This window comes from Procambarus clarkii, chromosome 45 (assembly GCF_040958095.1).
Source record: "Procambarus clarkii isolate CNS0578487 chromosome 45, FALCON_Pclarkii_2.0, whole genome shotgun sequence".
NCBI lineage: Eukaryota > Metazoa > Arthropoda > Malacostraca > Decapoda > Cambaridae > Procambarus > Procambarus clarkii.
The window spans coordinates 6,302,375-6,326,673 of record NC_091194.1 but is presented as its reverse complement, the minus strand read 5'-3'; the positions used below and the strand labels follow the sequence as shown (position 1 = coordinate 6,326,673).

Here is a 24,299-nt window from a genome sequence, read left to right as displayed (position 1 = left end):
CATTATCCTCAGGCCTCCAGTAAATGGATACCATTGGGAAAAAGATGTCAGCACGACAGAGTGCACCGAATGAGCAACCAAGGGTAGTGTATGCAGCAGCTCACAGCACTGCTGTGCAGCTCAGGGTAATGTGCAGTGCAAATGCAGCTGATAATGTTGAATAAAATAAGTAACTGCAATTATTTTGTGATAATAGTGTTATAGATGAACCTGACAGACTATGTTCCGGGTTCAGATATACTGTAGGTGAACAAAGTGCTGGTTATGATGTTTACAGCAGGAGGCACACATTGACAGCTGTGGTTCCATGTACAGTATCGACGTTTCATGAAATGTGACCTAATGTTCCTTTAGAAAATCTGTACGTTTTATTGTTCAAAAAATATAATATTGTGCGCATAGTATTAGTGACAAATATATCTATGCATACTGATGTTCTACACTGTGATAAAAATAACATTACTGTGCTGACAGCCCAATGTATCACTGCACTTGAAAAAATAAAAAGGTAATATCAATAAAAATGTGAGAAAAATCAAGCATTCAATGCGTATACTTACAATTTGGTGTAAGATGTGTGTGGTGCTAGGCTGACCTTGGATTGTGGTTATGAGAATATCACTTGCCAGGCCTGCTTTTAGTGGTTCCAAACGGAGCAATAGATGTAATCACTACATGTAACGTGTAAACAGCATAATAATAGCAAAAGAAAAAAGCATGTTTTATTGTCCAAAGAACATAATACAGTATATAGAGTGGGGTAAAAATAGCCTAAGCTACTCTATCCCTTTGAGATGTATTTTTTTCCTTGTCTCAATAAACATACTGTACTTGAATACAGTATTATGTACATATTAGTGACTTGATGTTCTGTATTGATGTTCTGCACAATTTATTACATATATTTCTCAAATTACACTCTACATATTGCATATAACTTCAAAAAAGTAGTGAAAAAACTAATCAGTGATGCTGAAATTAACATACTGCAACTCCCACTACCCACCTTGCCAAGCAATTTTCACAGGGTATCTCATCCATCAGCACTGATGAATTGGTTATATCACAATTTTCTTCTCTCCATGACATACGAAGCAGCTACATACAAACTTGTTTACAAATTTACATTTTTTCTCCATGACTACATACATTTTTTTTTTTTTGTGCAAATCATGAAGTTTTATTAAGTAAGTGTGCAGTGCAGTGGTTAAATGACACACCTATTTAAAAGTCCTAACCTATTTAAAATTCCTACCATGAGGGTTATTCAGTTGATTTCTACATTAAAATCACTATGAACCTCCAATCTTTTGGATCCCAACATGTCTACTCATAGTACTTGCCGACTGCACACAAGACATATCGAGTGGCTAAAGCCTCACAGCAAAATGACAAACCTGTGGCATCCTGGTAAGTCCGTCTTCCTGCACCCCCTACAACAACAGATTTGCTATTTTAGGGGGCAGTATAATTTATTTTTTCTTTGACACCATCGCACCCTAACACCCATGTGATTTGCACATGCAAGCAAATCAGATAGTGAATGGAGCAGTGTAAAGATTAAACGAATTAAACCTCCAAACTGAGAAGGCAACTTTACCATCTATGGCACTGTTAACGTTACCATTATTATTATCCTGGTATCCACCTTCAACAACAAACTGCTGTTTTCTTTTGGTTTAAGGTGTACAGCAATCAATAGTTAATCATAATTCATTATTGATTGCTGTTCACTTTATGGTCAGAGATCTTCCAAATAGAATTGGTAGGGTAGTGTGTCACTTGCAGTGGGCTAGGAATCCTATAGAAAGATGCCCAACATTGTTTCTGCTGTGTCAGATGGAACGTGCAGTCCCTCATGAACACATGAACACATGTCCAGCCTCCTGGGCCAGGATTCATCAAGCATTTACACAACCAGTTACAAAACTTTTATCTCTCATCAATCATGGCAGCTTTGTTTACATATATTAAAATTTATGAGTGAGGAAACTTCACAACCCAAGGTTATTATTGTTACAAACAACCTTGTAGTGCTGCAGAGCTCAAACTGTTTAATAAATGTAAACAAAGCTCTCATGATTGGTGAAAGATAGAAATCTCTACTAGTACTTTGTCTCCAAAACTGCAACAAACATTACTACTAGCAAGCAAGCAAGCAGCTGGGTTAAGTCCTGCCACTCATAATAAAATACTTTCTTTTAAACTTTATTATTCTCCTGCCCCCACTAACACCTCATCCAAAGGATATTTTCTTCATGTAAAGCAAGCGACAATTCATCCTCCAACCAACTGCTCTACTAGCATCACCGCAGTCAAGTCGCCTCGCTACAGGGACAGCTACCTGCTTCATCCATCACTGATTACATTGGCTCTCCATGTTCCCCATTTCTGAATACCGGTGTCCACCCCAGCTTGTAGCATTAACAATAGTGTACCAGTGTTTTTATTAAACCTGTAGTTGTAATTTTCATCTTCTAGTTAACCTCTTGTATTACTAAAATACTAGGTATTGTCATTTAATGATATAAAATAAATAGATCAGTAATCAGATTTGTGATAAATTTCTAGTTGTTTAGTCATTTCTTATCAATTTTTATCATCAGTCCCAAGTCTTACTTTAGCAGGCCTTCTGTACTGTGTAATTATAATTATGGTTATTATTATTTTGAAGTTTGATCAAATCCAAATTTATCTGCTGTCTTCCCAACAGCATTTATCAGCAAGAAGGCACAGTTGTGTGCAAGAAGAGATGTCCACAAAATGACCGAGAATGCCACGCTAACAATACGCACACTGTCTTGTACTCGTTTTATTCCCTACCATCGATTTCTTACGTTCCAAAGCCCATGGTAAGATTTATCGGGTAATGGCTGTTACTGTGTTCTTGTTTTTCATAATGATGTGGTTAAGTTTGGCCTAGTCATATATTCTCAATTACTTCTGTCTTGATTTTCATACACATTTTAGAGATTCTCAGCTCATTCACCTTTCCTGATTTGATCATTCTTATTTTCTCACCAACTCTACCATTACCTTACTTTAATCACCATCTAATTCACACTATCAATTACAGTACATGTTGGCATACAAGATGCACCTATAATTTACAAAGATAATTGATGGAAAAAATGTTTAAATGTACAGTATGACAAAACACACCTAAAAGTTATTTTAAAGGGAAACCGATTTTTTGCACGCAAAATGTATACACGATTGGTCGAGGACCAAAAACCATGCATCCTATCCACCAACAAATATGGTATTTGCCCTTATTATTCGAACTAATAAGATCCAGAAGTCTTAAATTGATCAGTATTCCCATTCTCCTTTCACATCTCAATCTCTTCCACTATCTTTAATTTCTTTAAATAATATAGTACAGTATACATATATGTAAATTATTATAATAGTAATATTTTAGGCAAAATTATTTTTATTGTAATGGTCACGTCCCCCACCAGCCCCTGACAACGTTGCGTTTTGTGAGTGGAAGGACAGGCCACGCTACAAGAACAAACTACAGAATTTTAAGTGGAAATAACAGGAACTGCTTTGATGTGTGGAACATGAATAGATTTGGTGAGTATGTTCATACTTTTCCCTTATAAATCTCCTTTATATCCCCCTTTATAGGGGATCTCCTATATCCCATTTCCCCAATAAACCTTAGTGTGCTTACATATTTTAACATCCTTTACCACCTCACATTTGCTGGTCCACCCTTCTTACCAGATATTTATGACATCTATGATGGCAACATTATTCACCTTCAAATAATTAGGTTTCCTCTATTGTGTGTGTTGGCCACCACGACCCTAGTCTAACAATTTACCATAATCTACCCGCGACTATAATTATTAATGTGGTACACTACATAACCTGGGGTAGAGTGTGATGCTATTTCTATTTATTAATGTTAAATGCATTTGGTATTCTTTATGCCTAGCACTGGAATTAAAGTCTTTGCAGTTCATTATTATTATTCAATATTCACCACATGCCTTATTTTTATGTGATGCACAAACTTGCAGGATATTACTGCATAACTACAACAAATATGCCTGTTACAGCCCCTTTCAGAAAGGATTTACCCAAGAAGCTGCATCAAATTTTGATGCAGATTTGATGTTTCAATCCCGCACAATCCGTCAGTTTTACAGATATAGATCAGTAACATTTTGCATAAAAGATCTCTTAAGTTTACATGGTTATGTAAACTGTACAAGTAGTAATTTGATGTACAAACTGCATTTATCTGAACTTTTGCTTTTGAAAGGGTTCCCCATAAAAGAAAATTAATTTGAAAGTTTGACAGAGCAAGATGCTGGTAAAGAGCTTACTAAACTACCTATCATTGCTTATGAGAGGATGCCTGTAGTTGTCCAAAGTATTAACACTACCTGCTGCCCTTACCTGTTGTGATACATCAGTCCTAGAAACTCCATTCAAAGATCGCTAGAGATTCTGGGACATTCACAAAGCAAAGTGCTGATTTTTTGCACGAGAATGGTGGGAAGACTGAACGGGCCATAGCACTTTTACAACCAGTAACCTGAACTGAACCAGCCACAGTTGAGTAAGCAAAATCTCACACAACTAAAATGTCTACAAGATTTAATCCTTGGACATTGGCAAGGGAGAAATAGTAATACCTGCCATGTACAAAATAGAAAAAGTAAAAGAAATAATTTTTCATTATAGAATTATTCATTTATATGCTGAATGTAAGAAAAAAACAAAACCATGTGAATACCGTTTCACTGGGTGTCCACCCAGTGGAAGCCTTTGGACGCTTCACAGATTGTGGATGTAAATACTAAAAAAAAAAAAAAAAAAAAAAAAAAAGTGATAAAATATTATCATACTGTATATGAAAACCCATCCAATAAATGTTTAAATCATATAATGATGACTACAATAAGAGGCTGATCAGTAGTCACTGACAAGGAAAATCTGTGCATCGAAATGCAAATTAGGCAGGAATTTACTATGGTGATTATAGTAAAAACAAGAATATATCTGGGCCATATTAACTACTCATAACATTCCCCATTCTAATCACAAATAATTAAAATTGGATTCAAAATCCAACCCATCATATTACTGCTAAATGCTTCTTGACATTTTGATACCATTATATGGTATACTGATACCATTTATTTTAATGGCATCAACAAATATATTAAAAATGTGACAGTAATAATAAAAAAAGCATGTACAACTTCAGTATTATGGTGCAACAACCTTGATGGGTCAGATTAGTTGCTTGTATTCATACATTTCTGGTTAGACAAAAAAAAGTTGTATTTTTAATTTAGTGGCAAATTGAGATGATAGGTTGGAAGTGTAGCCCATGCCTTTAATAACAAACTTTTACTATACAGACAAGGAGTCACAATAACGTGGCTGAAATATGTTGACCAAACCACACAGTAGAAAGTGGAGGGACGACATTTCGGTCCATCCTGGACCATTCTCAAGTCGATTGTAGATTCATTCACAATCTACTTGAAAATAGTCTAGGACGGACCGAAACATTGTCGTCCCTTCACTTTCTAGTGTGTGGTTTGATCAACAAACTTTTACTACTTTGCACACAAGGCTTCTCAATTTAAGTTGCTGCTTTTATGACAAAACTGCTTTAAAGCTATATAACATATACCACAACCCACACAGGAGATGAAAGTGACTGCAGTCCATCCTGGACCATTGTGGGGCATAAGGGTCCAGGACAGTCCAAAACAGTCACTTTCATGTGTGGGGATGCAACTGTGTCATCAGCCACATTATTTTGACTTGCTTTCTGCATATATAATGGAATACTGTAAACAAAAATTTCTTGTAGGGTGGTTGCGACTTGTACAGCCAGTGTTGGGACCAGATAGGTTTCAACTTCTGCTAGAAATGAATGCACTTGGATCCCACAACAAGATCATTACAAGACATTTGGCTCATGTTGACGTCGATGTGTCTGTTTATACATTTTAGTAAAGTTATTTAAACAAGTGCTTGGCACTGCTATGAATTGTACATTAAACTCAAAAGAAATTTTATCAAATGTAAAGTGTGTGTACTTTAACCTTTCTTGCACATTCGTCTATCAAGTTTTAAAATTCACCTAAACAGTTGTTTTTAATTAAGCATATATCCAAATACTCCTTAATTTAGTATGTAAACACATGTACAATATATTTTTTACAATAGTAAAGACGAGTAAATGGATGATGCTAAACCACTTAACGGGTGGCACTATCATCTTGTCCAACTCATTGGTCTTTGGGACCAAGTTTGTCAATTGAGTAACTGGCAGGCCAGTGTAAAAAAGGTGTGAATGAAAATTTGATACACACTGATCAAATTCAATGGGCTTTTAATGCCTTATCTAAAATAAACTGGATGCCAATTTTTATATGCAGTAATAAAAGTAGATATTGTAGTTGAAAGGGTGAACATGCGAGTGATGAAAGATTGTGAATTGGCAGCAGGTGCACCTTGTTTACTGTGCACACAATGCACGGTTTTACCACATTTTTCCAATGTAGTAAATGAATCGGCAGAAAAAAAATCAAGACTCGCTTCCGACCCAGTCCTCTAGCCATCCCTATGTTTTGCCATCCAGTCCATGGAGGGTGGAAACTGGTGGCTTGCTGCATGTCTGGAGGACAATTGGATCTGCTGCAGATGTTAGGTTCTTTCAAAGGGCAGTAGGCAGGCAGGCCTGTTGCAGAAATAGGAAAAAAAATCATCTTTCACAGCATGAGGCAGGGGGATCATTTGTTAATTTTTAATTACCTTAATTTATGATATCTTCCAGTCCCAAGGTAGGCAGGCATAAAAATTAACACACAGAGACAATCATCAGTTCATTACAAGAATCATAGGAAACTTGCAGAAATTGTGAAGAATCCACCAGTGAACAACAGAAGACTCTGGCAGTCATTTAAATTAACAGTGAAACAGCTGTAACAATTTTATCAGTTACAATATCCTCCAGATTGAGAACAAATACATTATGTTAAGATTTAAATTGAAAAATAAACTGGGAGAAACCCATGCAGTTAACATGATACATCAAGAGCAATCCACGTGGACACTGTGGAAGTGAATGTTGAACAAATGTTAAAGAAATGAGAGCAGCAGGTGGTGACTGACCATGGGCATCGTAACTTGGGATGGAGAAGACCGAAAAAAGATTATGAAATTTCAGAGCCAGTAACAATGGTGTACTGTTTGAGAACATAGTTAAGCAAAAATCAAAGACTTCAGGGGTGCAAAGGATGGACTATTTGGTCCAGATATAGTCAGCCGACTATGCCTGGAAAGATCGAGAGTTGTTCTACTCCCCAAGCATGGCCAGCAGCTAGGCTCAACTTATGATAAATTAGTCCAACAGACTGCTGTTTATCTAGAGGGGGTTTCGAGTTTTTCTATTCCAATCCTGGCCTGAGGCCATGATTAGAGTTTGGGGTGGCCCAAAACTGCTTTGAGTGGCCTGCAGGCCCACACGTTCACTACAACTGGGTTGGTCTAGCACTTCCTTCACTTCCATGGTGCCAACAGCACTCCAATTGTGCTTGTGGCACCATGATTTCACTTGGGCTTACCCGGGCCAGGAGAAAACTCTCGAAACCCCATTCGGGTACAATCCAGTTACACTTCCTAACATTCCTTGTTACAGTATGGATTGTACAGGTTCGGATTGGCCTAGATTAAAAAAATTCCACGATTAAAAAGTCGTGGAATTTTTAATCCACGGAATTTTAATTAAAAAAAGTTATCTTGTCTACTCCAGGAAGTACAGCAAGTGCTTTTGAGTAACTTTTCGTACAAACTTTCCTGCTATTAATTTCCATCTAGCAAAAAAAATTTTTTTTTACCATTTCTTTAGTACCTAATTATTTTTTTGCAATTACATTCAAGAAACTAGTATTTAGGCTAGTTGATCTTCAAGCAACTAAACCTTCTCATAAAATTTATAGTTTTCTTGCAAGTAATTATCAAAAACCACCCAGCCAGGTCAAGACTATAGCACCGTCACAGATGTTGAAACGCCATCACCTAATGCCAAAGTGAGAGCAGACAAACAACATCAATGACATTGGAGTCACCAAGGGTGAACTGACAAGGGGGGGGGGGGTGTAAATGTTCTGTTAATGTGACAATAAAACAACAATACTACAATGTGTAAACTTCTTAATATCCTTTATTACACGGCAAATCAAGATATCATAAAAACAGCAAAGCACCAGTAAAATTTTGCTTATTGCCAATGCCAGGACAAAAAGTCTTGTGCAAACTTTCTTCTGTATATTATGTAACTCCATAAAAATTAAATACTAAAAGAGATTTTATTTTTTAATTGAAGTGCTTTTGCATACAATGACTTAAAAATTAAATAAAGAACTATTTTTATAATTTACAAGAAAAATTTTGGTGTGTTTATAATAGCAAAGAGGTTGGTTATATCTAGTTAAATATACTATCAAAAATGCTGTAATTATTCCATTCTGCACATACCAACATTTTAGCTCTAATTAAATGATTAGAGGAGAGACTGCAGAAGAAAAATCCCAAATTCCAAACTGGGTAATATGATGCAACAGCAATTTTTATGGTGCTTAGGCCTTATTCTCTAACAGGCAGAAGCACATGTCATGGAACAATCAAGTAAACTAGATTTAATATATCAGCAGTGATTTAAAAAAAAAAAATTACTACATGAGCAATACAGAGATATCCTAACGAGAGATTTGGGTATAAAATCATAAGTGTCTCATTCAACTTACAAAAGTACTGCCAAATTATAAGCATTACTAATACAATAACTCATTTTTGTCGTCTAGAATTTACACTAGGTTTTAATAATAGTTTCTTGATCTAGCAAAAAATTTCATCCTTATTCACAATGCATAATACAAACTATACAAAAAGGTCCCTCTCGTCCCAACCACGCTCCTCCCCTCACAAACAACAATTTAAAAGAACCATGTCAAATGATGCATCACACAAATCCATTCAACAGAGCTTAGAAAAATCACAAATTCCTTCATACGAAACGGGAAGAATGTGGTTGGGTGGGCTTGCCAATCACTTCACTTTTGCAGCGATACGCACTTAAGGTCTTATTGGTATACCAAGTCACAACGAGGCTAAATTGCCCCACATTGTATTTATACAGTACACCATTCAAAATGAAGTCTTGCTGCATATACTGATAATAGTATAAATTTTGTGATATCTCCGCTTAAGACTAATCAGTGTGTCTAGGCTGGGTAACACAAAATTGAGTCTTTTAGAATTTATCCTCTTACCCCCCAAGATACCTGGCTTGCAGAACTTCCACACTGGCCAAATGTGAACACATGACGTGTTAAGGCACAGCAACACTACTATCAATCACTTCTCATTTGTGCACACTGACGACAAAAGCCCCATACTGCAGGCTTCATCGACATTTAAGAACTCGAGGACTAATTGAATACATATTCTCCAAGAGATTAAATACAAGGCTAATACTAATAGCTGGTAAAAGAGTGGACGTGTTCTGAAATATCTTGGGGGAACAACTAATTTGGCAACCCACTATAGCGAGGTTGTGTTGCTGCTTGACATAATTCCTGACTCCAGGAGGGGTGGGAAGGGGGGAGGGGGGGCATGATGAAGCTTGATGGTGGAATGGCTTGTGGCAATGCACAGAGAATCCTATTACTCTTCAACCTTCTCTCCAGCTTCAGTTTTCTGTAAAATACAAAAAGTTCATTATTCCAAGGCATTTCAAGCAATAACCTATTAAAAACATATTAAACAACAAACCTATTAAAAAATGGAGTTAATTGCTTGTTAGAACACACCACAAAAGAAGAATGAAATCAGAAGTTTGAAAAAGGTCTGTCCAAGAGACTAAAGCTTCCAATTTCATTCTGTGGTGCAACTAAAAGACGTCTACGGGCTCACCATAGCCCATACTATTTAGAACTTTTTGTTCCAAGTAGCGAATCTTCAACATTCTGTGCTGTATCATGCACATATATAAATACGAGAAACATATGAGAGAGAAATGGACACGCGCGTGCATACGCACTTTGAGAGTTTATGTTAGGTGCTTTGTCTTTTCTATGAGTGCTGCATATTTTTTATAGTCCCTCTTTCAGACATCTCTCTCGATCTGAAAGCTGAAGTACCAAGCGGTATTCAAGGCAGGGCAGCACCAGTGATTTAGATAGTATTAATATTGTGATGGGATCTCTCGATTTAAATGTTCTCAATCAATCCTATCCCTGGCTGTTGCTACATTTGCTATGTTATAATCACTAAATGTCAAGTCGTCAGACAAATTCCCCCAAAAAATTCACGTCTTCCATCTATATGTAGGTCTGATTGTGTTTTCTATTTTGTTCGAGTTCATTTCTATTATACCAAAGAACCTGGAAGTTCCAACTACTGAACATGTTATCTTTCATTTCCCAATCGAAAACGTTAATAATATCGGCTCTTAGTTTTTCCAGTGTCTTTAGAAGAAATTTTCACACTGAATTTTGCATGTCTACAAAGGATGACAGGATGCTGTGACTTAGTTTTGTCTATATCTGATGTGAATTAGAAAGCAGTGCTGCCAGGATTGTGCCCTGGAGTACAGAACTTTTTACTGCACTTGGCCCTTTGACTATTTGTTTGATTTGCTCTTTGCATTGTTGGACAGAACATTGCAAATCCAACACCCTACTTTACCTGTTATTCCTATTTCTCTCTCTCTCTCTATGGGCTATCACTCTATGGCCACTTGTTGAATGCCTTTTCGAAGTAACTGTCAAAACAAGGAACCAAGGTGGGGAGAGACTGTAGCTCAATCAGTGTTGCAGGATGTTCAAAAGGCACTAAATATCACCAAGGATACCAATATGAGAAAGGCATACAAGGCAAGCAATATCGAAAGTATCAGATTCGCCAAGTATTTTAGAGAGAACATTAGGAAAGCCTTGAAAAATGTGCTGAAAAATCGAGACATTCTACAGGAGGTATACGACTGTAATGGCGGACCAAGCAGTTTGGACAGTAATGAGGACAGTAAGTAGGGCAACGTTTTATCAAGTGCCCAGTGAGTTAAGCATTTATGGCAGATACGTAACCTAGCCAGTCATTTCAAAGTGCTGATTACATTGGTAAGGACAGCCAATGGTACAGGCTAGTTTTAAGATTGTATAGTTTGTTACCCTCCTAACACCAGACCAACAACCCTGCCCATGGTTGCAAATAGATGAATGAATGACTGGGTAGATATCTACACAAGGAATGTTTGATAAATGGAACACTTGCAATAGCCTCCTTAACAGCAGCATCTGCACAGTCATTTAAGGTAATACCAATGTGGCTGGGAACCAAGCAAAACGACTATATCAACTAAAGGTAAGAAATGGCCAGTACTGGATTTTATGTATGTAGGTTAGCTTAGAATTTTAAAAGCACTACAATTACCTTCTGTGGTTGATTGTTCAATAAATCCCTGAACTATATGTTTAACAAATCTCTCACCCTGTCCATAGAGGACAGAAGAAAATGTATATATGCAGGTTAGCATTGTAATTGTGTGGCTGTGGTAGAGGAAAAAAAAGTAATGGATTTTGACTACCACAGGTTACACAAGGTTAATTAAATGACCCCTGAGCCATGACAGCACTGCTATAATCAATGACATCATCCATCAATATGATATAACTCAAAAACAGTATCTTCCACTTTCATATTCACTGGAGTCTAAAAAATAGCAGATTTTTTTTTTAGGATTTCACAAATTTTTGTCATCCTGTGCATGAACCTTCAATTGTAAGTATAGGTTCAATACTGGAAGGGATCAATACGATAGTGCACACCAAATCCATGATATACATGCACATTCAATACGCACAACTGTGTAATTTACTAAATATTAGTATTGCCAAATTTCTAGTCTACCTGGAGGTAACAGTAACCCAGAAAAATCTACACACATTGGCCATCTCTTGTGGCTTATCACAGAACAGTCTGAACACAAAGCAGAAGACTACTCGTGCAAATCACAAGTTAATGCGACACTTCTACCTGCCCTCTAACTTTCAGGCAGTCAAGTCATGCTTCTCCCCCACAAGTGACTACAGTAGGAGGTACCTTCCGACTTCGTTAACAAGCCGAGAACTTTCTCCCTTCCCATAGATCATGGCAAGCCTTGCCCACTAGTTTTCCCCAAAACATAACTTTGCCAATCTAAACAAGGTATCAAATTAGTGTTGGGCGAACAGAGGCAAACCATTAAAGATTGGAGCATAACCAATCCACCTGGCCAAGACTAACCCAAACTTGGCCATGAGGCAAGTTACTATTACACCAGGTACATCTACCTAGGGTGACATCAAAAGTGTGTACTGTAAGCCACGTAAACACATTCACTCAGGTCCTGATATTACATTTTCACTAGCTCGCATCATAGCCCCCTATCATCAGTTCTTTGTAGAATACTTTGTAAAATAGAATTATTGAACAATTGTATGATCATTTTATAAACTAGGAGTTAAATTTTTTTTATTAAATTATAGCAATTATATGAATTTAATACTGTTATAGACTTGACTATATACATAGATGCACTACTGTGGACAGGCCAGTCAGAATCTTGTGTATTCCATGACAATATTATATAAACAATTATCCTTTTAACATTAACCAATGTGCTGCTCTGCTGTACACGCATCCAATCATGCCAATTAAATTTGCACTGTAATTGGGTATAAATATTTATCTGCATTATCAAACTTATTGGCCAGCAGTATGAACAAGTACAGTTCCATACTGTAGTTAATGGTCAAATCTCTCCAAGATGCTACTTTCAATTATGTACTGTATACACAGGAGAAAACAGCAGTACGAAAGCAGTCTGCCAAATTTCAAAATTTTGAGTTATTGCCTGCAAGAGGCACAAGCACCCATGTTACAGAGCATTACCACTAATGTTTGCAGAAAAACAAATTATGCTATATCTAAAGGAATGAGTCCTATCCCATGAACTTTGTCAAATCACCAAGAGCATATCTGTGATCCAACCAGCATCCCTGCTACCCAGATGAACAGGTATTCCACAAGTTGACAACCCCGACATACTTTTAGTTTCTCATGAAGGGTCAACTCTATAAAGCTTCACGTCTTAAGACTGTACAAGTAATTAACTATTTATACTGCATATTTAAGGTTTTATTATTTATTATCCCTTTCCCTTTCTTATACCACTTTTGCATTCACTGTCAACTCTGTAGTACAATGGTCTATACCCTCAACTCTCAATCGAGTATCCTGGGTTTGATTCCCAGAAGGGCACAAATTTTTCTTTCACCTAATGTCTATGTTCACCTAGCAGTGAATAAGTATCCAGAGGCTGTGCACTTTATCAACACTAATCACCTTCCATCTTTACTGGGATATATATAAAAAAGGGGCAAGTTAACATTCTTACCATACATTAGTCAACAGTGACGCCATTTTGGTCTATCATGGTCATAACACAAAACTTATGAAACACCAGCATAACCAAAACAAGAAACGTGACCAAAAATGCCAAAAACAAGAAACACCCACGTGCTAAAACCCTAGCAAAACAGAATTGCCACAAGAAACTGGAAAATTTGAGCAGCGTTGCAAGAGGTCAAAAGATAATGCACCCCCAGCAGTCTTGTCATTGCCCCCTCCTACCCCACCCACCAAAACATGCTTCAGTGAAGTTTAAAAAATACAGGATCATCATCAATGTTGATTTGGTACAACACCAGCATCGTTTGCCCAGACTTACCCACTGTGCCAGCAAGCTAAATATGCTCTAGCAATGTTAAATCAACATAGGATTAATGTTGATCTTTACATTCCATTTCAGTTTGAAAATCTTTCTAGATCAAAAACTTTAATCTAGATCAATTCGCTCTTTACTAATGTCTTGTATTCAGTATTCAATAACACACCCAACCATTAGTCATCAATTGTCCTGGTTAATGGCCACACACATTTAAATACATAATATTCTCAACTTACACACCAGCTGTGGCAGGTTCAGATGTTCTGGTCCTTCAACAAAATTTAACATGTTATCAGAATTTATTGAATTGCTTAGGTTTTTTTTTTTTTTTTGGGGGGGGGGGGGGGATGCACTGTCAGTCAAAAACGTGTATTCAGTATTTTATTTTACACAGCAAATGCATGTTCCATTAAACTATATATCCATATTCATTGATAATCTGATGTTTTCATTAGATTACATAGCATCTACCCTAACCTTTAACCGTTGTACTTCAACCAAAGCATGTGCGGAGTCTGCTAGCGTCAACATGGCTTCCACTTCAGAATCCAACTCCTTGAACTACAGACTTCCAATTAACTTTCCACACTAGCTTGCATATCCATGCTACTGTATGTCAGAGTTGCAAATATAAAAAAAGGGCCAAAATACTTTACAGTTTTGATTTTGGATATTATAGTAGTCACACTGAATAGGACATAAAAGTATTAAGGCTTTATCCCAAACATTACAATTTTAACCCCAGTATGAGTAAATCACTATTTAAGCATTACCTGTTAAAAAAAGTTCACAACAATTAGTGGTTCTTAAATGTAAAATACAAAATGGAAAGGGTACAAATAAATCTACAAGTATCATGCACATCTTTAAAGTAAAATACTGTATCTACAATAGAAATAAAAGTCAACATACAACTACAGTGCATTATACCCTCTACATACCTTCTTCACTAAATCATCAGTCACAGGCTTGCCAACAGCCTCAGACACCTTAACAGGAAAAAAAAAAGCCAAGATGGTGAAAATATACCGAAGGGCCAATAATTGGGCGAATCTATACCACATTCCAACTAGTAAGAATAAACTTAGAAATAAGCCACAAGAAGCCCCATAAATAACACCAGGGCACAAATTTACAAAGCTGACAGGTTCTCACCTTATAATAAACTGCCTTACACTGTACTGATGAAGGGAGTGGAAATAGATTTATGGCAAATAATATGTGCCACGTGCTTGTGCAGGGGGGAAGGAGGGGGAGACAGTAGTGCAAGTGGGGGAGACAGCTAATTAGATTCAAGAAGGGGGAAAGCATAGAAGCCATTCTAATATGTACAGAAATTTTAAACTAGTCTATCTCATTTCTGGATTAGTACAAAACTAACAAGACAGAATTACAGTACAATTACTAAAGAATTTAATAAATGTGAAGCATAACTATGTAGCATAATAGTCTCAAGTGGAGAAAGGAGCTCAAATGTATGGAAGGTGTGATTATTTGTGGTAGAGCCTCACCTGTGTGGAGTCCTGTTCAGGTGTGGACTCTGTGGTTGCAACCACTTGTGACTGGTGTGTGGTCTCAGCCTCTGTGGTCTGAGTTACTTCCTCCACTGGGGTCGACTCTGGAGCAGGAGTTGCCTCATTGACTGGAGCACTTTCCTGAACAGGGCTCGCCTCTTCTATAAGAGGAGCCGACACCTGTTCAGAAATGTCCAAAAGAGGAGCCTGCTCCTCCACAGGGGAGGACTCTTGCGCAGGTGCCTCCTCCTGAATGGGAGCAGTCTCCTGAGCAGGGGTAGCTTCCTGCTCGGGCACACTCACTACAACAGGAACCTCCGTACTGGCAACGCTTCCCTCCACCTGATGAAGGCACCCATGAGCACAAGGCAGTCATGCATCAGCCACACCACTACTGCATCAACTGGCACACTGTCAGCTATTAGTGCATGTCAGTATAGATTTAGTTTTGAAGATAATTAATGAAGCTGCTGCAGTGGTGATGTGTTCCATTAAATACTTAATAGGATAGAATGCCAAGGGACTAAGCAAGAAGATACACATTTAGATATTAAAAATTACATGGCCGAGGCAAACTTCACAATACAAACAAGACCTGTGAATCAAAATGCAATCTACACAAAAGCAACATAAATCCTAGGAATCACAGCAGTTTCGAGAAGAAACCCATTTGCAGAACCACTGTCTGGTTTAGAAGCACAAAAACAGTGACCAAAGTGCAAAAATATAAAACAAAAATTGCTCAAAGGCCTTCCCATCAAATTAAATGTAAAACTACAATTAGGAACTAACCTCCTCAGTCTTTGTTTCTTCCTGGACTTGCTCAGTGGCAGGAGTTTCAGCAGGCTTTTCCTCAACAGGGGCAGTTTCAACAGCAGGTGCAGCTTCCTCCTATAGGATTGTGGAAACGGCAACCAATTAATGCGAAACTGATAACACTTCCATAATAAAAAAAATGTTGGCACTAGTTTGAAGCTTACAGTATATCTTACAAAGGATTAATTGGCCTGCTGAGGGACTAATGAGTGACCACCATCCCCATGCCAGAGATAACATGCATGATTTAACAACCCCATTCTTATAACTAAGTAACAATGAAAGTAGCAGAACAGCAAATATTTTCAGCTTCAAGGGAATTGATAGCACTAAATTTAGACGTTATTACCCTGTGCCCAGTACTGGTATATTTTAACAAATCAAATGGGGAGGGGGGGGGATGCATTTATTGGCAATGTGAAAACTGGAGGAAATCACAGATAACGATTGAAAAAGTGTGAGGGGTTGAGCAAAGATGGCTGGCAACCACCTGCCATTATTTACCCATTACTTTATTTTGCCAAGGTGGTCTTTTAGCACCACAGTCCTCAGTTTTTACTATCCTCATTAGCATTGCATCAATTACATCTATGGATTAGAGAGAGAAGAGAGAATAGATATATTTAGCTATACATCAAGGGAAACTAGCCTAACACATCTTAGACTGATCTTTTGTTTTCTGGCCATCAAGTACTCGCCACCTTCCCACCTAGATCACGCTTTTTGCCATTAGCTGCCCCCAATCAAGTCTTGACAAATTCATTAAAAGATTACTGGAAGTCAAAAAAGTATCTACGTAATATCTTGTGTGATTTTCCTCTCCAAATCCATGGCTGTGGTGGTGGGTGGTCCTCTATTCCCCCCCCCCCCCAGACTGTTTGGACGAGATGCACGTTTGTCACTGGTCTTTATTTTGTCATGCTTGTTCCCTGGCCTGTTTTATGCGTGGTCCCTTTCCTGAATATTGAAACTGCATTTGCCTTTAACTAGATTTTCAAGAGCTCTGGTCTAGTATACCTGACGTGGGTTCAAAGAGATCTGCTTCAAGCCCGACCTGGGGCAAGGCTAGACTTTATAACATTTTGGTCAAATACTTGGTCTACAGTTAGCGTGGGGTAAGTCCTCACACCCATCTACAGCCACAACAACCACCCAGTTGGTCAGGAACTTGTTGCAGGAACTAACATTTGTTCTTTGTCGTGAGAATGTTAAAAATCAATGGACCTCTATTGCTTACACAGTTCTCCCAATTGTGTGTATCGAGATGGTATGGAGGCCAAAGGAAGCAACAGGATAAGCACTTACCAAGAAAGGCTAACCACAAGCCACAAAAAAAAAAAAAATTTATACTTTTTTTTTTTTACATTACTTTCTCACTCTGCTTTTAGCCATCAAGTTCATCACACACATTCTCAACGTGTGTTCCTCCTTGTCCCTGCAGTCAGATCAAGTGGTCTCAGGCACGTGTGCATGCACACACACATCCAAGCTTTAGCCCTTAAATGGCCCAACTGATGTGTCGTACATTGTGGTGCACATGGGAAAAACATCAAATGCCTCTTTATGGCGGAAGAGGTGCTTTGGTCACAGCATTGGCCTCTTAAGATTCGCCACCGGGTTTGTTGTTGAGGGAGCAAGCAGCTTCAGTGCTAGTTACTTGGTGGTGAGCAGCAGTAACTACTAACTGCCAATTTGATTGTTTGCCATGTTTTGTTTACTTGACTTTTCAATTGTCCATTTTTTTTTCAGTGAGGGTGATCATGTATTCCTGCTCTCTGCACCTCTAAAGGGGAAGGGGGGGGGGGGGGAATAGTGTTTTGGTCTCTGGTACTTGGGAGGGTTTTAATGACTGGCTGATGTGGTGCATGTGGAGCTACCATAGTATGGTTATCAACAGGGATCCACTGTTTGGCTCTAGAAAAGTATTCACAATTCACAGAAGTGAATTACATTTGTCAATAAGAGTATAGGAGGTAATCACAGATAGGGACTAGCCATTCAGGTGTTTTAAAGCATACCTTCAAGATGCCACAAGGGCTATAAGAACTTTACCTTCACAATCTCTTCCTTAACTTCAGCCGAGGCAGGAACTTCCTCTACTGGAGCCTTAGGTTCCTGAAATGTTTATAACAATGAAAGTTATTCATAAACAATCTACAATCATTGATGGTCTATTGATAAGATACAATCTCTTACTGTAAATAGGCATAATACATATAAAACTATATACAATACATACAGTATAATGATTACAATATGTTAACAATAGACAAAATAAGTGATCCAACTAATATTTTAACAATTCAAAGGGTGGCACCAAATTGTGTGTGTATTCGCCTAGTTGGGTTTTGCGGGGGGTTGAGCTTTGCTCTTTCGGCCCACCTCTCAAATGTCAATCAACTGTTTACTAACTTTTTTTTTCTCCACACCACACACACACACCCCAGGAAGCAGCCTGTGACAGCTGTCTAACTCCAAGGTACCTATTTACTGCTAGGTAACAGGGGCATTCAGGGTGAAAGAAACTTTGCCCATTTGTTTCTGCCTGGTGCGGGAATCGAACCCGCTCCACAGAATTACGAGTCCTTCGTGCTATCCACCAGGCCCCTCAGCACCTGTTATCTGGGGGGGGGGGGCCCATGTGTGTGTGTGTGTGTGTGTGTGTAAGAACTTTTAAAATCTATCTTTGCAACCATGCCCCTAGGGAGCCGGTCGGCTGAGCGGACAGCACGCTGGACTTGTGATCCTGTGGTCCTGGGTTCGATCCAGGTGCCGGCGAGAAACATTGGGCAGAGTTTCTTTCACCCTATGCCCCTGTTACCTAGCAGTAAAATAGGTACTTGGGTGTTAGTCAGCTGTCACGGGCTGTTTCCTGGGGGTGGAGGCCTGGTCGAGGACCGGGCCGCGGGGACACAAAAAAAAAAAAAAAGCCCCGAAATCATCAAGATAACCTCAAGATATGCCCCTCAAGATATCCCACCATGTTGATCAGGTACACTTTGAAAATATAAAACCTTTCATAAACACGTCCCAATGTCATTAAGCCTCCATACACTACCACTGTAGAAGATTGCCAAGAATATCCTATCAACTTCTTCCTATACCTCTCTTATCTTTGTTATCTTGAGATGATTTCGGGTCTTTTAGTGTCCCCGCGGCCCGGTCCTCGACCAGGCCTCCACCCCCAGGAAGCAGCCTGTGACAGCTGACTAACACCCAGGTACCTATTTTACTGCTAGGTAACAGGGGCATAGGGTGAAAGAAACTCTGCCCAATGTTTCTCTGACCTTGTTGTAGAGATGCTTCAATCACCTCAGTCTGGCAACTTTGTACTTGCTTCGCTGTTCAACTTAAATGTTCGAGTAACCTTTCCTCTTGTTTAACGTGGGACATTTTACAGAACAGACCAATCAATTTAAAGCCTAGTCAAAATAAAAGCACAGTAATACTGAAGACTATACATAGACTGCAAAAGGTTAGGTGGGTTGGGAAGGTTTGTACATTTTTGGTTCGGCAAACGGTAGCATTTTTTTTTAATGCTTCTGCTTCTTTCCAAACTCCCCATTCCTGGTGGTTATGCAATTCTGCCTTAGTATGCCCCCTAACTTATTTAGTCTTATAGACGCATTCCTTGCTAACTCTGCTCTAAAGATACTGGACACAGTTATATCAGGACCATGCTGAGCTAAAGGTACACCTACCATAAGGTAAGGTAGGGTAATTATCAGGAAGAGGTGCTTAGCAATTATGACCATATAGCACCTTAAATGAATACGAGGGTAAGGATTTGGGATGCAAAAAGGTAAGGAAGAGTGCCCAATCATTTGGATGATCCAGGATTTAATGCTGACCTGCTTGAAGCTCTGAAGGCAGCAGTGCAGTACAAGCACTGTGGGAAAAAGTACTTTTGTTAAGACGCTTTTACCTCCTCGTGGTCTAATTTGTAGTGCGTGCGCCTGGGAAGTCTAGGCGAGCACCTAGAAACCACAAGTTCTTGCAATTTCATTGGTTAAGAAATTACGATTCTTGAATCTTAAAGTTAGATAATGTTAGCACATTAAGTGCTTTTAGGCCCTCTGAAAAGGGGGGTGGACCTAGGGGGCCCCTAGAAGTATTGGACAAATTCCATGCTTTAAATAATTGGATCCAGCCCAAATGTGTTAGGTTATTCAAATTAAATTCCACTGCATCGTTATATAAATGTACACAAGATTAACCTCATATTGACAATGCAAGATCAGAGCATTGCTGAAAGTTGCTACCGTTGCGTTTGATATCGCTGTCTTGTCACTTTCCTATATAATTTACCTGGGATATAAGAAAAAAAAACCCACACACATTTGGATTGTAGTAATGTGCTGTGTGCATGTCAATGCTACAATATTTCAGTATGAAGACTACTTACCTCCACCACTTGTGCAGTCTCTTCTGCAGCTGGGGCTTCCTCTTTTTGTTCCTATATTTTAAACAAAAAAATTAAGATGCACATTGCAAAAATCAAGTAAAATCAAATAGCTGAAGTAATTATTTCAAACTTTTGACGAAATAAATATGACTGCTTCAATTATTTCACATTTGCTTAAAGAAAATACCTAAATAATTGCTTATACAGTATAGACATAAATGTAAAGATAAAGCAAATTTGTCAGCAAGCATGTAATACAAAATATATATGGCATTAATTTTCCCACCATTAGAAAGCCCAATTAGCCTTAAATTTTATTAAAAACCACTAAGCATTAGATTTAGCTGGTTAAGTTAATTCATGATGCTTATTTTACTCCAAAACTGCAGCCGAGCTAAACGACGTTAAGTGTCAGCACCCAATGTCCGAATAGGATGTCCCTGGGTACCCCGAGGTGTCCATTGTCTGGATAGAATGCTCCATAGACATCCAATGTCCTTGTGGGATGCCTCAAAACATTCCCAACAGCATTCCCTGTCTACATGGGATGCCTGCAATTCATGCCAGCTCTTCACACACTACGCATCAAAATAAACATACTTTAACAGGCAAACATCTATTTTTAGCTGCTAAAAAATCTGCATGGCATCCTAATAACAGTGCATTAAATCAATCAATACTGAAAATTGTGAAATTTAATAAATTTAAGTCTGGTAGCGTTCTACAAAAATATCGCCAAAAATACTATGACAAATACAAGCAAAAGTTTAGTGTCAGCCATTTTGTTTTCAATGGGTTGCGTCTTCAAAGTCTGGTTGGTCTACTCGCACATTCCTACGCTATGTGAAGGAAAAACTCCAATAATGTGGGGTTTACAGTACAGTGACAGTTTATGAAGAAGCACCTATGGGAGTAGACAGTTACTCCTAATGAAGCTCACAGGGAAGAAAACTACATATTTGTTCCAAGCATAACATAAGATTAAAAAAAAAAATCTTGAGTTGGAAGTTATACCACAAGGATACATGACATCCTATCGAGGAGGGCACTGCCCCAGGAAGTGGTTATACAATATATACCTGCTCGGTAGCGTGATGGCAGTTGTCACAGGTTCCATCAGTTGACGTGACCCTTGCAAGAGCTCCACATTGTACGCAACCCACCTCGCTCGCCTCAACAGGCTCGGGTATAGCACATACTGTGCTCTCAAACCCGCTCGGAGTGGTTTTTTCCATTTCTGTAGCAAACTCTCCAAGTTCCCCCAATGTCTGGCAAGTTTCCTCTAAAGCCAAGGCAGAAGAGTTAGTTTCCTCTAGGTTATCTTCTAAAGAAGATGACTGCCCATTGTTAGTTTCACACACAGGAGAGACTGCTACTGTTAGAGGTTCTTTTACTAAGGGAAGGGATTCAAAAGATTCCTGGGGTACAGGAACAGGATCTCTAACTGAAGTGTAAGAGGGAATGGCCTCTTTGCTTAATTCAGATACCTGAGCAGCCTTCTCTGCAGATTCCACAACAGGCGCCGATTCCACAACAGGCGCAGATTCCACAACAGGCGCAGATTCCACAACAGGCGCAGATTCCACAACAGGCGCAGATTCCACAACAGGCGCAGATTCCACAACAGGCGCAGATTCCACAACAGGCGCAGATTCCACAACAGGCGCAGATTCCACAACAGGCGCAGATTCCACAACAGGCGCAGATTCCACAACAGGCGCAGATTCCACAACAGGCGCAGATTCCACAACAGGCGCAGATTCCACAACAGGCGCAGATTCCACAACAGGCGCAGATTCCACAACAGGCGCAGATTCCACAACAGGCGCAGATTCCACAACAGGCGCAGATTCCACAACAGGCGCAGATTCCACAACAGGCGCAGATTCCACAACAGGCGCAGATTCCACAACAGGCGCAGATTCCACAACAGGCGCAGATTCCACAACAGGCGCAGATTCCACAACAGGCGCAGATTCCACAACAGGCGCAGATTCCACAACAGGCGCAGATTCCACAACAGGCGCAGATTCCACAACAGGCGCAGATTCCACAACAGGCGCAGATTCCACAACAGGCGCAGATTCCACAACAGGCGCAGATTCCACAACAGGCGCAGATTCCACAACAGGCGCAGATTCCACAACAGGCGCAGATTCCACAACAGGCGCAGATTCCACAACAGGCGCAGATTCCACAACAGGCGCAGATTCCACAACAGGCGCAGATTCCACAACAGGCGCAGATTCCACAACAGGCGCAGATTCCACTTCAATAACCTCTGGGGCCGAGGATGGAGTTATAGTTGGGACATCGGTCACAGATTCCTGGACAGGGCTGGATTCAACATCTTTAAGGATTTCTACTGGTGCAGAATCTTGAATGGCAACTGGTTCTTCTGAAGGGGCAGGATCCTTAGTGGGCCCAGGAGCTACAGCCTGTTCAATGAAAGTATCAGGTGCAAAATGAGCATCAATTGGCTCAACACAAATAGGCTCAAGGGTTTCCACTGGTGATAAAGGCAACGTTATAATACCACACTCTGAGGAGACTTCTGGTGCCACTTCCACCTCTGTGTGCGAGGGAGCAGGGGAGACTTCAGATTCCGAGACCTGTTCGGGCTGAGCGAGGGGGGCAGTTTGGTTGGCCTGAGGATCAAGGGGGGTGGGGGGTGGGGTGGCCGGGGGAAGGGGGGCGCTGAAGGGTGATGGAGCTGCCTCGGATGTCGCCTCCGGCAAGCTCTAAAAGGGGGCAAGTGGCAAAAGGTAAACATACACCACTAGTATGCTAGGCATTTAACCCTTAAACGGCTCCACCGCAATCTGCGATTACCTCTTGTGCATTAATCGCTAAGTGGGATTTTTATACAAGTTTTTGTGAACTATTGTGTCGCACACCATGTAGGACTTGAGTCGAGCCGTTTAAAGGTTAACTAATCTGAATAATTAAGCCACCCCTACATACTCATGTGGCGAGTGAATGCCCACTCATCCTCCACAACTCAACATTCATCTGCCAAAACACTAACATTCTCAAAGTAAATTCATTTCAAACTTATTGAAAGTTTAAAGCAAAAAGGAAGTGAGAAAGATACAAGTTGTTTCTGAAGTATAAATAGCTAAGCGCTGATACCATTAAGGCACATGTAAGCATACTGTACTTTCCATGCTCTCAAAACTTTAAAGATTTTAATATTCTTGTGAGAAATAAAGATCAAAATCCAGTTTATTATTGCAATAACATTCTTACATAAATGGTGTACTCTTGTTTACCATAAAATTGATCAAACATATTACACTTGTGTTAGTATTTGAAGGTCCATGCTCTTCCAGTATACGACATTTGTCATGTTAAAAAAAAAGGAGGGGGTGTAGGTCATTCTACGCAACAAGGGTGGGAGACATTACAACGCAATGATCATGCACAAATTTCCATGTCGTTTTGCCGATAGTACTAATGTTTTAAATTTTTGTTCATTTCTAAGAAGCCTTTATTTTTTTAGTTTTTTTTTTTGGGGGGGGGGGCGGAGGAGAGGGGGGGGGGGGTTGGACAAGTCAAATGAACAGAAGACATGCACATTACAGTGAGTGCATTAAGTGGGTGCAGCAGTGGAATGGAGACTCTTGCCAAGACATTACATACATTTCCCTTCAAAAATTTATATAATACATATTATATAAACTTAACAGTAGAAAATCAATGCAGCCAAGGCATCATGTATCGCTATTGACGATACATAGCGGGTCAAAAT

At 39.3% G+C, this 24,299-nt stretch overlaps 2 protein-coding genes across 8 annotated transcripts in view; one reads left to right on the top strand and one right to left on the bottom strand.

Annotated features, from left to right (window-relative positions):
* LOC123769796 (fibrillin-2) overlaps positions 1-6,067 on the top strand; it is a 70,122-nt gene extending 64,055 nt beyond the window's left edge. Inside the window, exons 41-43 of the mRNA XM_069301276.1 lie at positions 2,714-2,852; positions 3,465-3,582; positions 5,849-6,067. Of these exons, the coding sequence (XP_069157377.1) occupies positions 2,714-2,852; positions 3,465-3,582; positions 5,849-5,991 (400 nt within the window). The 3' untranslated portion in view covers positions 5,992-6,067. The remainder of the gene's footprint in view (positions 1-2,713; positions 2,853-3,464; positions 3,583-5,848) is intronic.
* A 2,112-nt stretch (positions 6,068-8,179) lies between these two features.
* Positions 8,180-24,299, bottom strand: part of LOC123769798 (fibrous sheath CABYR-binding protein) — a 225,839-nt gene continuing 209,719 nt past the window's right edge. The window contains exons 4-12 of one of the 7 annotated variants that reach the window (XM_069301286.1): positions 21,628-23,289; positions 20,549-20,599; positions 18,196-18,258; positions 16,120-16,218; positions 15,325-15,669; positions 14,755-14,802; positions 14,291-14,374; positions 14,050-14,082; positions 8,180-9,741 (exon numbers count right to left, since the gene is read on the bottom strand). In XM_069301286.1, coding sequence (XP_069157387.1) covers positions 14,068-14,082; positions 14,291-14,374; positions 14,755-14,802; positions 15,325-15,669; positions 16,120-16,218; positions 18,196-18,258; positions 20,549-20,599; positions 21,628-23,289 — 2,367 coding nt within the window. In that variant the 3' untranslated portion in view covers positions 8,180-9,741; positions 14,050-14,067. Of the gene's footprint in view, positions 9,742-14,049; positions 14,375-14,754; positions 14,803-15,324; positions 15,670-16,119; positions 16,219-18,195; positions 18,259-20,548; positions 20,600-21,627; positions 23,290-24,299 lie in introns of all 7 variants that reach the window. The other 6 variants (XR_011222097.1, XR_011222098.1, XM_069301287.1 and 3 more) reach the window with 6 other exon arrangements.